The 17,355-nt window shown below is 36.4% G+C and overlaps 1 protein-coding gene across 1 annotated transcript in view; it reads right to left on the bottom strand.

Moving 5' to 3' along the window:
- The window catches only part of RELN (reelin), a 444,588-nt gene that overhangs the window by 158,732 nt on the left and 268,501 nt on the right, over positions 1 to 17,355 (bottom strand). Inside the window, exon 11 of the mRNA XM_010946673.3 lies at positions 11,599 to 11,744. Within this exon, the coding sequence (XP_010944975.2) occupies positions 11,599 to 11,744 (146 nt within the window). The remainder of the gene's footprint in view (positions 1 to 11,598; positions 11,745 to 17,355) is intronic.

Genomic DNA, 17,355 nt, shown 5'->3' on the forward strand with positions numbered 1-17,355 from the left:
GAGGGACCTCAAGAGATGCCCTTTCACTTGCCTGGACTTCAGAGTCCCTCTCTGTAAGGTCACAAAGTTGTAGTCTTTTCCAGTTACAAAAAAGACATGGTCCCTGGCATGGTCTTAATGTAATAATTACATGACATAAAATTGTAACAACGAAATCTTTGAGGCCAGCAATGGTATTTAAGGAGCTCTGTTGTTTTAGCAATATCTTGGACAGCACTGCAATTTCCCTGAAAAGCACTGTTACTTTTCTGTGGTTTAAATTATGTTTTCCCCAAGGAAATGCGGTTCTCTGTGAACTGCATTTGAAGGAATGTCTGCCTAGAGGGGAGAGCTCTCTACAACATAGCAATTTATATTTATTCTTTGATGACTAATTCTAAAAAAAAAGGCCCCTTATATTATTTATTATAAATACAGTGGTATATCTATTATTTATAAGAGAGCAGGGTGAAGTTAGAACAGAAAAAAAAGTTTAATAATCAATAAAATGCTTTAAGGCAACTTTGTTCCTTAGAGGTAGCAAGGTCACAATAATATTTAATTTATACTTTTAAAGTATGTTCTTCTAATTTTGTGTCAAGAAAGAGAATTCTTTTGGCAAGCAAAAATAATTTAAAGACATTTCTTAGTTGGGAAGCTGATTGTCCCCACCTCTGCTGTTTTGGAATGCTTTGAGAATAGAATTAAATATGTTTTAATCAGCTCACATTTTAATACTTTTAAGAATGATATGAGATAGTAAAACTTAAATATTCTCACCAAAAAGAAGATGAACATGTGAGGTGATGGTTATGTTAATTAACTAGATGGAAGGACTTCTTTTACAATATGTGTATATATCACATCACCACAATGTACACTTTAAATATATTGCAACTTTATATGTGAATTGTACCTCAATAAAGCTAAAATTTAAAAATATTTTCTTCTTTCATAAGCTTAAAAAAAAGAATGATATATATTCTTTGAAGGGCAACTTGGCAGTAACTATCAAAATGAAAATTACATACACACATATATATGTGCACACATACACACCTGATTCTCTAATTTCCTTTTTTTCTTTTAGGAATTTATCTTTCAGAAATACTTTAACAAGTATACAAAAATTTTCATTGCAATATTCTTTGTCTTTCAATAGAGGTTCAGTTAGATAAACTGGTATATCACCTTTCTGAAATAATGATATAATATTTACTGACTAGAAGAGACATTTGTCAGAATACATGTCTACATTTAAACAGTGTGAAATGGGGTTAGCATTGGAGGACTTTTAATTTTTTCTTTACACATCTGTCTTGCAAAAAGAAATTTTCAGAAAAAAAGAAGAAAGGCATTCAATTGATATGTATTATAATTCAGAATAAACACTTAAATTATCACATCATAGTTTGGTAAAAATTCTAAGAATATGAACACATGCAATAGAGGTCTTATATTCTAATTGGATTTTTTTTCCTCTACAAATACTGGCATAAGAGGCTCTAAAGGTAGTGGAACATTGCATATTATCCATGAAAATATGCTTTATATTTCCCAAAATATATTAAACCACCTAAAGTTGAATGACTTTAGTTTTGAACTAAGATATAGAATAAACCTCTCTGTAAGAGCCTACATTTACCAAATTCATAAGGTTTTTTATCTACTATGAATTCTCTGAGGTTGAATAAGTTCATTACATCCATAAGGTCTCTATTTGGGATGAATTCTCTGATATTTAATAACAGATGTACCATAGGTAAAGATCCTTCCACATTCATTTATATTCATGAGGTTTATCTCCAGCATGAGTCCTGTGAGGTCTAGCAAGGAATAGACTTTGACTAAAGGCTTCTCCACCTTCATTGCATTTATAGGTTTTCCCTCCAGCAGGACGGCTTAGGGGAAGGTAAAGGATGAGCTCTATTTGAAGGCTTTTCTGCGTGCATTGCATTTCAAAAATTCTTTTCTACAGTTGGTTCCCCTGTATTTCACTCAAATTCAATTTTGTTTTAGGTTTTACTATGTGCATTATGTTTAGTTATACTCTTGTTAGAATAATATTAATAAAGAATATTGGCTTCTGAATGGCAGAAAGCACTCAGCTTTCTCATCAATAAGACAGAAATATGACCTAGACTGGAGGATGTTTAGAGAAAATGAGGTATTGCCTGGCACATTACAAAGTTTCAATAAATGTTAGTTTCCTTTTCTTACCCTGTAAAATGTAGTGCTATTTTTGCTTTAAAATGAATCAAAGTGGCAATTCAAATGAATTTTTAAATTATAATGAGTATTTTTTTTTATGCTAGAATTAGCAGAGCAACAATCTTGGACAAAGTTGCAGTACAATATGTAAAGTGCAATTACTTAAACAATCTTTAAGCAAGGGGATAATTAACAGAAAGAAAAACTGTCCTTTGCTTACCTGTGGGCATTTTGCACAGTTCAAGATTTTGGCTACAATCTATCTGGGCCCCTAAATTTATTATTTATGGGATCTAAACAGTCAAATGGGTTTTGCTTTAATAATAATGAACATGCCTGTTAAAAAAAACCCTGAAGACCTACATAATACAATGTTAACTCAGACTGTCAGTCTATCTTCACTTACTCTAAATTATAAGCTTAGATAAAGTCCCTCTGGAGTGTCATAAGCATTTTGTGGAATGTATACTCAGCCAGAGGTAACAATTATTCTGGGTAGGACAGAGGGAAGAATTTGTGGAAAATAGCAAGAAGATGCACAAACTGTTCTGAAGAGTTCTAAAAAATTTTAAAGCCAATTTTTAATAAAAAGCATCATTTTACATTGAAGGGGCTAAAATGGAGATTGTGCTTATTGGCTGACACAGTTTTGGTTTTTGGGGTTATCTGTAACATTCTTTGGTACTATCTCTCGGGAACAAGGAAGTCAATATAAATTTGTTTTATTGAGTTTATATTGCCTTTATCTTGGTTTTATTCCACTGGATAGCATTTAAATTTAAGAAAGACATTTTGACTCAGTTGTAGGTATGACCCACTTTTCCAAGCAATGCCATTACAAAATATAACTAATACGATAAAGCATATATCAGAGACTAAGTCACAGATAACCTGAAGAAAACTTTGTCTACACTCAAATTTTTTTCTATAATCTTAGATGAGCTATTTTAAAATATATTTCTTGAAAAAAACACTAATTTAAAAAGATACATGCACCCCAATGTTCAAAGCAGTGCTATTTACAATTGCCAAGGTATGGAAGCAACCTAAGTGTTGATCAACAAATGACTGGATAAAGAAGATGTGGTATATATACAATGGAATACTACTCAGCCATAAAAAAGAATAAAAACTTGCCATTTCCAGCAACATGAATAGATTCGAAGGGCATTATGCTACATGAAATAAGTCAGGCAGAGAAAGACAAATACTGTATAAAATCACTCATATGCAGAATCTAAAAAATATAACAAACCTAATGAATAAAATAAAAAAGAAGCAGACTCACAGATTAGAGAACAAGCCAGTGGACCAGTGGGGAGAGAAAAGAGGGGAGAAGAAATATAGGTGTAGGGGATTAAAAAAAGGGTTATTATGGGACTATATGAAATTATGTGTGTGAAGCTTTTGAAAATTGTAAAGCACTATAGAATTTAAAGACTCACTCAATAAAAAAAGTTTGAAAAAATAAATTAAAAAATATTTCTCAGAAGAGCTTCTTTGGAGCAAATTTATAAAGCAGTTATCTTAGGGTGTGGGTGGTAGTAGAACAGGATTGTTAGGAATGGAGGCTGGAGGAAACTGGAAATGGTCAGGGTGGCAGTTTAGGGACTACTCTCTCTTACCATTTGAAAAAGTCAGCAAGGCCAAATATGGGAGAGCAAATAAGCAAATTTGATCCCAGGACAAATCCTGTTTGCTCTCTGACATCTTTTCTATGTCTTGCTGGTGTATTGGAATTCTGGGTATTCCAACACACGCAGGAAGTATTTGCCACTAGCTGTTTTTTATTTTTATTTTTTAATTAGAGGGAGTCCTTTGCAGAAGTGATGGCTGTGGCCTGAGAGAGGACACCTGCATAAGTCATTCTAGATAAGCATAGTTGGAAATATATTTTAAACTTTAAAAAAAAAAATTCTACTTGTTTTCTATTATGATAGCAATATTCTCATTATTGGAAAACTGGAAAACAGAAAGAGTAGAGGAAAAAAATCACTCATAACCATACTACCCCAGAGACAAGCAAAATTAATATTTTAGTATATTCATTTCTAATAATTTATATGTATATTTCCAAAGGTTGTGATAATATTATACAGATGGTGTTATTTTCTGCCTTTTTTCACTTACACTAGTGTATACACATTTTCCCAGGTTATATTAACTCTTTATAAATGGGTACCATATTTTATTATGTATATGCCAAACCATATTTGGTCATTATTCTGTTGTCATATTTCAAAATAGAATACTAAATAATTATACTATTTTGCATACTTTATGGACCTGAGGAATTAAATTCTCAATTTCCTAATGCTTCTGGGTGGGTTCTAGAGTAAAGGTAATCCCTAGCTATGTTTCTTGAGGTTTCAGAGCTCTGCTCTTCCTTCATGTAAACTCCTAGACATTCAAGACCACCTTGTGGTGGGGGAGGGTATAGCTCAACTGGTAGAGTGCATGCTTAGCATGCATGAGGTCCTAGGTTCAATCCTCAGTACCTCCACTAAGTAAATAAATAAATTTAATTACCTTCCCCCTCCAAAAAAAAAAAAAGATTGCCATGTGGTCAATGTACATCAGGTGAACTACTGAGGAAAGACTATGGAAAACAAAGACATGTTGAAGAAGAGGGCATCTGAACATTTCAGAGCCTCTAATACCTTCTACAGAAAAACCCTATCATGGGCTAATGTTGTGCCAATCTGTGAGGAATTAAATCTCTTTGGAAGGGTTCGGATTTCATTTTTCTTTTTCTGTGACTTCAGTAAAGAAGGTCCTCTCTTCAGGAAGGAGACAGTTGCTGTATTCTGGATGCTCACATGGACAACTGGTTTGGAGGTGGGGAAGGGTTTATTAACCAACTCAAGAATGGCAGTGCCAGAAGCAAAGAAGTTGTGTAAATGTGCTGTAATTAAAGAAGGGTTTAAAATTTCTATGAAGGAATTCCAGGACAATTTTAGTATACCTAATTCTATGAACCTTTTTTTTTTTATTATTTGAAAATTTACTGTTTATGTTTTAAAATATAAAAACAGTTATAAATGGAAAGCAATGTTAGAACCCACATCAGAAGCAAACCAGAACATGTTCGAAGATTTTTAACAGCTTGCAACAAATGTACTTTGATCCATGTTAGTACATCCGTGGTTTTAAAATATGTCCAATGATCATTTTAACTAAGATTATCTATTTTAATGACATCTCATTCGTTTCTTTACAGAAACCAATGTAGGTTTCATTGGCTTATTCAAGTTTGCTTGTATTTCTTTTATATCTCCTTAATTACCATGAGTATAATTTTTCTTTGAGTCCCATTTTGGTCATATCCCATTACCAGCAATAATTATAGTTAGATTATAAGTTAATTTTTAAGTCTTGACTGCTTATTATGTGCCACGCATTGTGCAAAATACTCTTTACACACTGCTGAGTAAAATATCTTTTTTTAGCCCTTTAAATGCTTAAATCTGAATTCCATTTTATCTGATTTGAATATCTGATATTGTCTCTACTTCTTTTGTTGCATTTGCTTGTTATATTAGTATCTCTTTTCTGACTTTTGACTTCTAGTGTTATTCTTGTTTGAGGCTCTCATAAATAGCAAATGTATAGCTGATTTTTAAAAACTTCCTATGAAAATCTCACTTAATAAACGAATATAATTCACTCAAATTTATTGTATTACTCATATGTTTGGATTGGTTCCTGCTGATTTGTCTTCTGTTTTCTATTTACCCTGTTTTGTTTTGTTTTTTTAACTATGATTTACTTTTTGTCACTTTCCTGGCATTTACTGGACTAAGTCCTCTTTGTTCTATGTTAATCTAATGCTTTAGAAGTTACGTAGCCTGTATCTGGCTAATCTGATTTTTTCAACACACATATTTACCCTTAAAGTTTCCTGTTAACATTGAGTTGCCCAAAATTGATATCCTCACTCCAAGCAAGTTAAGAACGTTGGCAGTATTTTAATTCCTCCTTCTTCTCTCCTTGTCAGTTTCCCTCTGTATCTCTCACGTTGAAGTCTTCTGGGCTTTAATTCCAAATTTTTATTAAACGTTTTCGATAATCAAAACTTATTTGGACTGAACTATAAGCTTTACTTTTTTCCTTGCTCACTACTCTTTCTTGACTCTATCATATTCCTCATAGGTTAATTTCCAGGAATACATCTTCTAGTAATTCTGAGTGTTTGGGGGTAGGAAACTTTCTGAACCCCGTATGTCTGCAGAGGTTTTTATTTTTCCTCAGTACTTGAATGATACTTGATTGGAGGAGAACGTTACGTTCCAAATAATTTTCTCTCAGAATGTTATGATTACTGCTTCATTTTTTAAAACTTATGTTTAGTGCTACCAAGGAGAGTACAGTGATCTCATCTAGAAGCTTCCAGGATTTTCTCTTTTACCTGTGTTCTGAACTTTTTCTCTGGTGGTCTGGGACTGGATACCTTTCCATCCATCTTGCTGAACATTTTCATTCATAACTATGTCTTTTCTGTCTTCTTCTTCTTCTTCTTCTTTTTTTTTTTTTTAAATCTCAGGAATCTTTCTTCAATTATTTCTTTACATATTTCATTCCATATATTTCCTCTGAGCTTTCCTCCTGGAATTCCTATTTTTCTAATGTTAGAAGTGCCGATCTTCCCTTTATACTTTACTTTTGTTTTTTCTTATATCCAGTAACCCAAAGTTTTGGAAAGATTTTGAGATTCAAATTTCCAGCTTATTAATTTGTTCTTCAGCTATGCCTACACTGATATTCAGAGGGAAGAAAACCCATTAAATTTGTTTCAACAATCATGTATTTTCATTTCTCATATCTCCATTTTTTTCCTCATAAAATCTGTTTTAATTTCACAAATGCAGTATGCTCTCTGATCTCTCTGAGGACATTAATTATACTTCTTATAAAAACTCCATTTCTTTATTCTGCTACTTTCATTTTTTCAGCTCTTAGTTCTTCAATTCAATGATTTTTTTTTTCATAGAGTGGATTTTCCTCAGATTTGATGATTCTAGACCATTCGCTTAAACTGGTTCCTGCTATTCTCCCTTAGTTTTGGTATAAAAATGCCCACCAGCGGGGGCAGATGTGCCCTTGAGTGCGGGCCACCAAGGGGGTTCTTTATTCTTCTTAAGGTTTCCAGTCACCTTGGCACTGCCCTGCTTCTCCATCCCCAGTGTCCACGCTCGCTGCTTGTCCTAGGGCCAGTGTAGTGAGACACTCACCTGCCCAGACGTCCCTACAGCGGGACCCCGGAGCCCCCTCTGATTCCTGTGTCCAGGACCTATGACCCTTTTGTAGCGTCTTATTCAGCATTTATTTGGGGCTATTGTTTCCTCCCTCCATCAGATCCCTTCCTTCTCTCTCTCTTTTTTTGTGCAATACTTCATAATTTCTGACTCAACCAGGGCACACGCTCTTGTTTTATAGTGTCATGATAGATTCATTTGCTCATTTTCCGCAATTTCCAGGGGTTTGGGGCAAGTAGGGAAGACTAGCACATGCTGTCCTGATTCAATAGTCTGACACCCATGACATTTGTGGAGCTTCTCTTTAACATGAATACTTTGGTGATAGCTATAAAACAGATAGTTTTAAAAAGGTATCTGAAGAGTGAAAACACACAATGTTTGCATTTGAGATGAAACACAAGTTTACAAATTCCATCTTTCTGTAACGTGTTTTTCTGCAAAGCCCCCTCCCACCTGGAGACAGCCTCAGCTAGGTGAGATATGGTAGTCGCTAATTACATGATGTGTTGTAAGGTTAAGCCAAAGTTCAGAAAGACTCACATAAATTATCAGTGTATCTATTACAGTTTCTCTCTTGCTGAAGTTAACATATGTGTCTTCTTCGGGAGAAAGAAAAAAATACTTAAAAATCCCACTTAAAATAAGCCTATCAACATACAGCTTTGTGATATGAAAGGCAAACAGCTCTTGCATCCTTGTGATCTGAGAGCAAGTAGTTTGATTCAAATATTAGGAAAACAGGAATATTTGGGCAAGTGGGTTCCAAAAAAATGTCATCATGACAGTGTTTTTTTTTTTTTTCTTGTCATTCATATGAAATGTTTTGAAGATATTAGAAAGGACTGCATACTCTTTTTTTCTCTCATGATTGTTATAAGAGATGAAAATATTATATCCATATTAATAACTTACTTTTTTTCTCTTCAAAGAAAGTGACCTCAAAGCTGCAGGATGCAACTGATTCAATTGGTCACTCTTGAATAGAATGGGGATTTTACCACCTACGGTTTATATCTATTTTAGCAGGTGAGCTTATAAAGACAAATTGTGTGGGTGGTGATGGTGGAAGGGAACAATGAGACGGGTATTCAGTCTATCTGGCTGATAAAACGCATCAAGAATTTCACTACCAAGTTCCTAATCTGTTTTTCTTTGTCAGTCCTTACCCTAGGTAAAAATACTGCACATTAATTTGATCTGGTAACAAGATTTTTTCCCTGGAGCTTTGATTAAAAATTATTGTATCAGCATTATTTCCTAGATCAATAAAGCACCATTTGGGAGTTGGGGGGGTTCAGAGAGGACACACACACACACACACACACTCACACACAACTCTACAGACTAACCCAGCATTTGATCACCATCCCCAGAAAATTCTAGATTCCGTCATTATCCTTTTATACCTCTGTAATACAATGCCAATGTGGATAACTGGTTCACCAGATGAGTGCATAAATGAGGTAATTGTAGGGTCGGGTGGGTGTGTGGCCTGCTATCCTAGGGGGAAAGCTACAAATAAACCGAAGGTGTGGTTGCTAGAATAATTACGCTGCTTTTAGAATTTAGGTGAGTTAATTGCATCCCAATTAGAGTGGCACAGGTGCTTCTGTCAAGCACATTTTCTATGATACTGGAACAGAAATCGGCTGACAATGTCATAGCCCGAAAGCACCAGTCTCTTAACTGTGACCAAAACCCTGATGTAGTCTCAGCACTGAGAGGCGGCCAAAAAGCATCACTGTAAACCACCTGAGTCACTGGGTGAATGGAATTTGCTGATGTTCCGCTGCGTCTGAATTGACTTTCGCTCTTTTGTCAAGCAAAAATACTTTTAGGTCTTTTTTGTTTGCTTGTTTCAGGGATGAATGTTTTGGTTTAAGCCACAAACTCTCATATCGTTAGTGCTCTGAGATAACAGAATATCTGATCTGTCCATTGGAATATATTTCTTGTCAGCTGTGTTTCTGGACTAGTACATTAATTCCCTAAAATATGTTTGCTTTCTTCTAATATCAAATTAATTCCTTTCTAAGCTCAATTTCTATGTGTTTGTATTAAGTCTTCACTAATGTTAGTAGCAGAGCTATATGGACCATTAGTCTATCCAGTAAAGCATTATTTTGTTCTTTTATAGATGGTCTTTGATAATACAACAAGCTAAAAAAAAATAAAATAAAAAAAGAAGGGGGCATTCTGGGAGAGGGAATATGTGGATATGAAGTCCATAGGTAAAAATAAATTTTATCTCTTCCTAAAAGAGTAAGAGTAAGTGACACTGAAGACTCTGAGGAAAGATATGGATAGATAGAGATAGGAAGGGATAAGGGATTTATGTGCGTATCAAAGTGGTACCACTGGAGATTAAACTTAGGTTTCCCTCTCTGCTTTAGTGGGGTGGAGGCTGGATATCTGGATGTCACTGGGGCATCATCTGAGTTCCCAGGGGATGTAGGTCTCACTGGAGTGAATGACCCGTCACTGCTGCATGGAGAGGTGAAGGAGTAGAGGTCATCGGGTCTCGGGCTTCAGAATCTGGGATTCTCTCATAAGCAGTCAAGCTCCATCGTCAGGAAAGGGATCTGAATTGGTCTTTTGTATCAGGAATCAGAAAGGAAGAACTGATACGCTGGTGATGGGTCTTTTATCTCCAGAAGGTAGGGAAGGAAGCCTTGTGCACACTGCCAAAGTTCTGGACCCCATCAAAGCCCTGGTAGTGCCCGGGTTACAAAGGAAAGCAGCCCGACTCCTGGGGCGATCCTGGATGTGGAAAAGAGGAGAGTGGTTGTTGGGCCGCAAAGAAACACCAGAGACACACTGGATATGGAGCTTCAAGGGTGACAGGAACCTCAGAAGAGAAGGGTTTTGTGGGCTGAAGAACCCAAGCATCACTGCTAGGCTTGGAGAGGTCAATGGCAGGCCCTGGAGGGGGTGGGGTACCTCAGAGTGTCAATCTCCTTCAGAGGCTTCCCACAGGCTGAGGCGCAGAAGGGCAGGACTGGATCAGCCACAGTAAAAACCTAGCTTTCAACAGTGAGAGACCCTGATGTGGCAGCAAAAGGTCATAGCAGCAGCGGCAGTGGGTCAGGCTGCTGGTCAGATTTCCCTCTCACTGGGTCCAAATGCAGTTTCTGGGCAATGCATAGGAAGTGGGGAGCCCAAGAGAGTGACAGTGGCCTTGCTGCCACTCAGGCACTTAGAAATCCATCCAGTTTTGATTTAATTTGTTCAGATCAGAGAGGCATGACTATGTCAAATGTTGTGTTCTGGAAAAGTTTCTCATAGTTAACAGTTGAATTATTGCTATTTTATATTCATTATGAAGTTACATTTTATGTTAATTTCATCCATCCTCATCATAGTCTTAGAAAACATAAAAGTAAGGACATTAAACAGTAAGGACCTGGTGTTCTGATTACATGTGCTTACTGACAAAAAAAAAAAAAAAAAAAAAAAGCCAGGTGAGAACCAGAAATTTTCTAGAATTTCCTTCCAATTCATCCTACCTTACAAATTTTGATTATCTGAACCTACTAATTTTCTTTAAACTTGAACTTCTGAAAGTGCTACTCAATGAACAGGAAATATCTTAGGGACACTGGACCCAGAAGAACGCACACAGCTCAGAATGGCCAGAAAGTACTACCATCAAATCGTCCTCAGTGCTTCAACCTCAGCCCATCCTCCTCCTGTAAAAATCTCTCAAAGGTAAATTTTATCCCCTAAACAATTTTTAGAGATCAAAACCACACTCTACTGAAAATCGAGTTACCGCAGCTATAAATCTCAGACCCCAAGAAGGCAACCGAAAGTCTCAATATAAAAGTAGTAGAAAGATTCTATATTCTATACACAGTGAAAAAAAAAACAACTTTCTCCCTGTAAAAGCTGAATAAACAAAGATGAGATATAAGCAATCCAACCAAAGTTAAAAGGGACCTGCAATCACAAATTTTTAGTATGCATAAAAATAGTTGATTACTTAATAAAGAATATTTAAGATAAATGTACCCGTTTTGGCTTGTCTATGATAAGAATCACCAGTATTGATTTAAGGATGCTTTTGCTATTTAACAATATGCTTTTAAAATATATCCAGTGGAATAAATGTTAAGTGCTATACACAGCATGGGAGATTACAATTACTTACCCTGTAGGCTGGCTCTCAAATTCTTCTGACCACTGCTCTTGAATATCTTCTGTAGAAAGATCTACGTCCCGGGTGGTGGCAAAATTGAACTCACTGCCTTCATTTCCATGGAAATAAATGGAGTTCCCATCTGATTGACAGCTATGCTGTAGATAAAAAGAGGGCATGGGGTGGCCACTGAATTGGTTTTGTAGTTGTATCTGTCTTACTCATGTATAATTAGAGTTTTTAGAAAAATCATTATATTATTCCCTCTACGACGGACTCGGAAATCAAAAGAGCTTGTTACCTCTTTTCTTCGCCTTGTTTAATTCAATTACAATTTCTTTCTAAATTATTAAGTTATCACAAAAAAGGAGTCAAGAGGCCATTTGAGCTTTGTCACTTTGGCCTTCAATATGAAACAAGGATATTTTAATTGGAATAATTTCCCGTCTTTACCACAGTCCTTGTTGTGAGAATTAAGTGTGATAATGACTTGTCATATATTCTCAGTACTGTGGGTTATGGGCTAAATCACACTGACCTTTTCAATATTCCATATATTTCTGGCTTGCCATTCAAGCCTTTCACAATTTGTCTATAAATGGGATATGAGTAGAATAGCTTGCTAATCAAAACATGGAATACAGAAAAGGTCAAAGTAATCCCTGCTATGATCGTGTATTTTCAGCCAGCTTTTGAGTAAAATTTTCTGACCAGACTTAGGAAGTGCATGATGTCCTCAATGAGGAGCTCATAAACAACAAACTTTGTTTTTTTTTTAATGTATATAACATTTTTTTTTAGTCAGTTTACAATGTTGTGTCAGTTTCTGGTGTACAGCCTAAAGTTCAGTCATGAATATACATACATACATTCCTTTTCATATTCTTTTTCATTATAGGCTATACAAGATATTGAATATTGCTCCCTGTGCTACACAGTATAAACCTGTTGTTTATTTATTTTATACATAGTAGTTAGTATCTGCAAATCTCGATCTCCCAATTTATCCCTTCCCACACAACAAACTTTGTTATTCTCCAGAAGAGCATTAGGCTTACAAAGAATAAAGAAAAATAATTTTTGTGATGCTTTATTTAGCCTACATTTTTTCAGCTTAAAGTGAATAGTCAATGGCAAAATCCAACTCTCGAGCTGAGTAAACTGCATTTTTACTTTTTAAAAATAAAAGTTTTTGCATTAATCATTTTTGGTAATGTCACAGGTAGAGAAAGGCTAATAAATGAAAGACCAAAGATCCTTTCAAGTTTTACATATTCTTAAAATAGAAATAAAGAAAAATAGTTGGGCAGAGAATATCAGTTAAGCCCAGTGCCTATTAAGTTCTGTAGGGCAGAGAACATGTCCTTGTATTCCAGGTCTTAGCACAGTGTTTCGCATATACTAGGAATTCAAAAATATTTATTGAATAATTCAATAAATGAGTCATGAATGATATGGTTATGCCTTTCAGGTAATTAACTAATCTTTTATGGAGAACTAATCTTTTACGTAAGCGGCATTCAGGAAGGTAACAGAGGGAAGGGGTTTATAATGAAGTATAATAATACCTAATATTTGCTCTAAAAAAATTCCAGTCTACTTGAGATTTATCAAAGGCAGCATATGTTAAGTGCTAATGAGTGAAGGAAGGTAGGAATCCCTGTGTCCAGGGCTGGTCTAGATGAGCAGGCTTCACAGATGAGCAGGTCTTCAACCAGCTTTAAAGGGTGGATAAAAGTTCAAGCTGGATGACAAACATGACAAACATGAATGATGACAAAGGTGACAGGTATGCACAACTCTGAGAATTAGACGGGAGCCTGACTGTAAAAGATCTTACCTGGTCGTCTAAGAGATCTCGGCAATATTCTGTTGGCAGTGATGTTCTAAATCAGAGCAGTGATGTGTGTAAAGAAATGTTTTAGGACAATTAAACTGATTATGGCAGGTAAAATGAATGGGGAGAGAAATCACACCCTTATACTGAAAGAGTGAAAAAGCTCCCAGAAGCTTCCAGCAGTTCCAGAGAGCTGGAGCATCTGACCTCGGGGGAGTCATTTCACAGCCCTAAGACATAAGGCACACCCAATGGGCCTGCTTCCCTCGCAGATAATACTGTAGTGTGTGGCATGCTTCCCTGCCTGACAATCCTCCTCACCCCACAGTAAAGACAGATTATTCATAGGTGCTAAACTGAGCTCATTACATGCGATCCTTAACTCACGCACACTGATCAAAACTAGGATTCAGTTTATTTAACAGGAAATGGAAACGGTCAAGCGATGGCAAACCCAAGCATCCTCTACTACTGTGTACTCTGTAAAGAAAATGAATGCTAACCAGCATAATAAAGATTTTCCTAACCGTAAATCTGCTGAGCTCTAAGTAACAGTTTTCACAATTATCTTCACACTCTGGAATCCTGAACAACTGTGGCCCATGTTTATTTGGAATTAATATAAGGACTCTGACACTGATGAAAAAGACATTGGGTAATGGTCCAAGGAAAAGGCACACGTGAAATATGTGTACATCTGAATACAGAATAATCAATATTCCAATTTAAAAGTATATAACGGTATAATGTCCTTTTGGGTGTGGAGGGGGAGAAGTATCGTTCTTTGAATGTTTTCTTCTTCATAGTCTTAGTACAGAGACACATTAGTACAAAGAAAGGTTGCGACACACCCAAAGGAAACAGCCACAGTTCACCAGGAGGTGGCTCAACACTGCCCCCTCCTCCCTCTCTGAGCAACATGGGGCTGACGTTTTCTGGGAAGCGGGGCCTGGAGATGCACTGAACCCACACACAGCTATGGATGGCTTGCTCTGCTCCCACCGTGCTAAGGAGATCACGGCACAGTTTCTGCATTAGCCATTATAAGTAGAACACAGTGTTTTCAGGGCTTGAAGTAAGGGTACTACAAGGAGATGGGTGTTACTGGGACTATAAAATAGGGGACAGGCTGTGTGAAACTGGTGAATCACTCACTGAGCCCTGTGAGCAGGAATGGACAGGAATGGGCCTACTGAGAAGCTGATTATGTAAAGGCCCTGTATTTAGGACTCCTGGGAAAGGTAGGGGGCCAGTTCAGGGTGCTCATTCTGAGGATTCCCACATCAATTACAAGGCTAGTTAGAGTTTTACGCTGATTCTACTTTAGAACTGGTCACAGGGGGCTCAACGTCTTAGAATCGGCCTGGCTTCCCAGATGCTCTCCAAACTGAGAATTCACGCCTGAATGCATCCAGATTGAGACAAAGTCCCCGCGTCTCTGCTTGTTTGAGACTGCATCTCTGCCTCTGAATGGGAATCCATGGCCTTGAACTCTCCCCTGGAACTTAGCTCAATTAGTTCAGCACATATAAACTGAGGAGATTAAGGCTGGAAAAAACCAAAGTACTGGAAACCAAAGACAATCAAGATGAGAAGGAAGGAAAACTCAGTACTGTCCATCATCAAGGAGTTTGGTGATTGGAATCAGAAGGCATGCTCCAATGCATTTTCTCTACTTAATGGCCACATGATTTTGCACAAGTCATTTAACTCATCTACGCCTCAATTTCCTAGGTTGTAGAATGGGGCCAATATATCTATTCCACAGACATGCTAGTAGAAACACAAATAGTACAATACATGGAAATGTTTTTTTTTTAAACCTCTAAGTGCTATAAAATAATTGTTATTTCATTTCTGAATATGTACTTTTTTTCAAAAATAGGCTATTATATTCCTTTAGCAGTATATATTCTTTGCAGTAGGTGACCGAGAAATAGAATATTTAAATCTATTTTTAATTGTGTTTCATATTAGGATAGTCATCAAAATTCTTCAGATCAATTAAAACCTTTAGTAAAATGTAAGAGACTAGGTCCCACAATACAATATGGTAGAAGTACTGCAAACATTCATTTATTTTCAGGGGATATAGAACCGTCAATCAGAACTTCAAAGCCTTCCATGTTTTGGCAGATCACCAAACACTCTCCTTAGGAAAACTCAATAATGGAAGATGTCTGTTGCCACTTTTCTTACAGATGAACTTGCACTGTATAGCATCAATGTACTATGTTAAAAACCCAGAGAAAACGTGAACTGAAGGTATGAAAAACATTTCAGGAAATTGCTCGCAGTGATTTTAATATCCAGCAGTTTTTGTTCAGCATCTCCTCAAACTCATGCCATTTATATGCAATGACAAAATAGAAACAACTTCATAAGACAGTTAAATGTCTAACTGTGAGATATACAAGCTCCTGATATGATAAAAACAGGAATACTTCGGAATTCAGGACTATTATATTTTGAATATAGTAAAAGAATAGCAGGTTTTCTTGAACAAAGGATTATGAATAACATGTGACTTCCTGAGTCACAGCTTTTGATTGACTTATGGTGAGTATATATCAGGTAATTAAGCTTTTTTTTAAAGGTAAGATAAAGGTATAAATTCTGCAGATGGCTCTACATATTTCTTTCTATTTGTAATACTCCTAATTACATTAGTTATGTTGCTAATTATAATTATTTTTACTTTGTTTTTCATTATTTTAGCACTGATCAATGCTATATACACTCTATATTTCTAAGTACTAGATCTCCAATTTTTAGAAATCCCTTAAATACAGTCCTTATTTCTATTTGTCAATCAAAAATATTTTTCTGCTTTGCTGTGAAATGAGTTTCCTTGACTTGAAAAGCAGAACACAGTGTAACCAAGTGACAAGAATTTGCCATTCAGAAAACCATCAACAGGAAGCATCAGTGCAAATTCCTCAGTGTAACAAGTCAGTGGCCACAATTCAGGACAGCGGTTTCCTAAGGCTGCTCCCTATGCTCTGCTACAAACGTTCCTGACTTCACCTCTGTACTCAGGAAAGTCCTCGCAATTGCCGCCACCATAGTTTAATTAGGTTTTCATCAAAGATGAGCACTGAGGCCCCTCTTAATAGTATCTCCCTGGAGGCTAATGGCCCTGATGATTCTTTCAGGCATCTGTAGCCTTGCAATTTATTTTTGACGATATCCTTTTTGTTGGAATGAGTAGATTGGGCATTCGGGCAATGCCAGCTTGCAGAGAGCTGGTGGCAGATGGAGTGAAATCTGCCCGGTGTGCCTTCCCTCCACATGAGCAGAGAGCCATCCATTTCCTCCATTAAGGAGTTGTCACTCAGCCCACCCAGCTGGAAGACCACTTTTGATAGCCAAGCTGGCTGGTGGCAGACAATTCAGATACAAAGTGCACTTTAAAAGGAAGCTAAAACATCATTTGTAGGAAAATTGAAAATGCATGGCTTCCACCACAGCCAATTTTTTAATGACTGTAATATTTTAAGTGATTATTTTTGCCACTTCAGATTGCTCCTTAGAGAGGAAGGTTTTTTTTTTTTTTAATTAAAATCGAGGCAATGCAAACAGATGAGATAGAGGGAGTAGAGGAAAGAGAAATAAGATGAATAAAATTAATTAAAATGGCATTGTTGGCAGAGCCATAAATTAGCCACTGTCTAGTTGGAAATAAAATATATTGGTCCAGGAGTTTCTGGATTAAAAGTAAGATGTGTGGCACAGAGGCTAGAAACTGACTCACTTATAGCCTACATATCATTGTGTTCCCTAAGCCTTTCACCATGCTATAGCTATTATCATATAGAAATCTGCATTTCCTACATCCTGGGTCAATGGTCTTTCACGGTACAGACTTTCACACTTGTTAAAAAAATCAAAATAGTAAGAGAATGATTTCTCTCATGAGGCAAAATGAATTT

The sequence above is a fragment of the Camelus bactrianus genome, chromosome 7, assembly GCF_048773025.1.
Source record: "Camelus bactrianus isolate YW-2024 breed Bactrian camel chromosome 7, ASM4877302v1, whole genome shotgun sequence".
Classification (NCBI taxonomy): Eukaryota; Metazoa; Chordata; class Mammalia; order Artiodactyla; family Camelidae; genus Camelus; species Camelus bactrianus.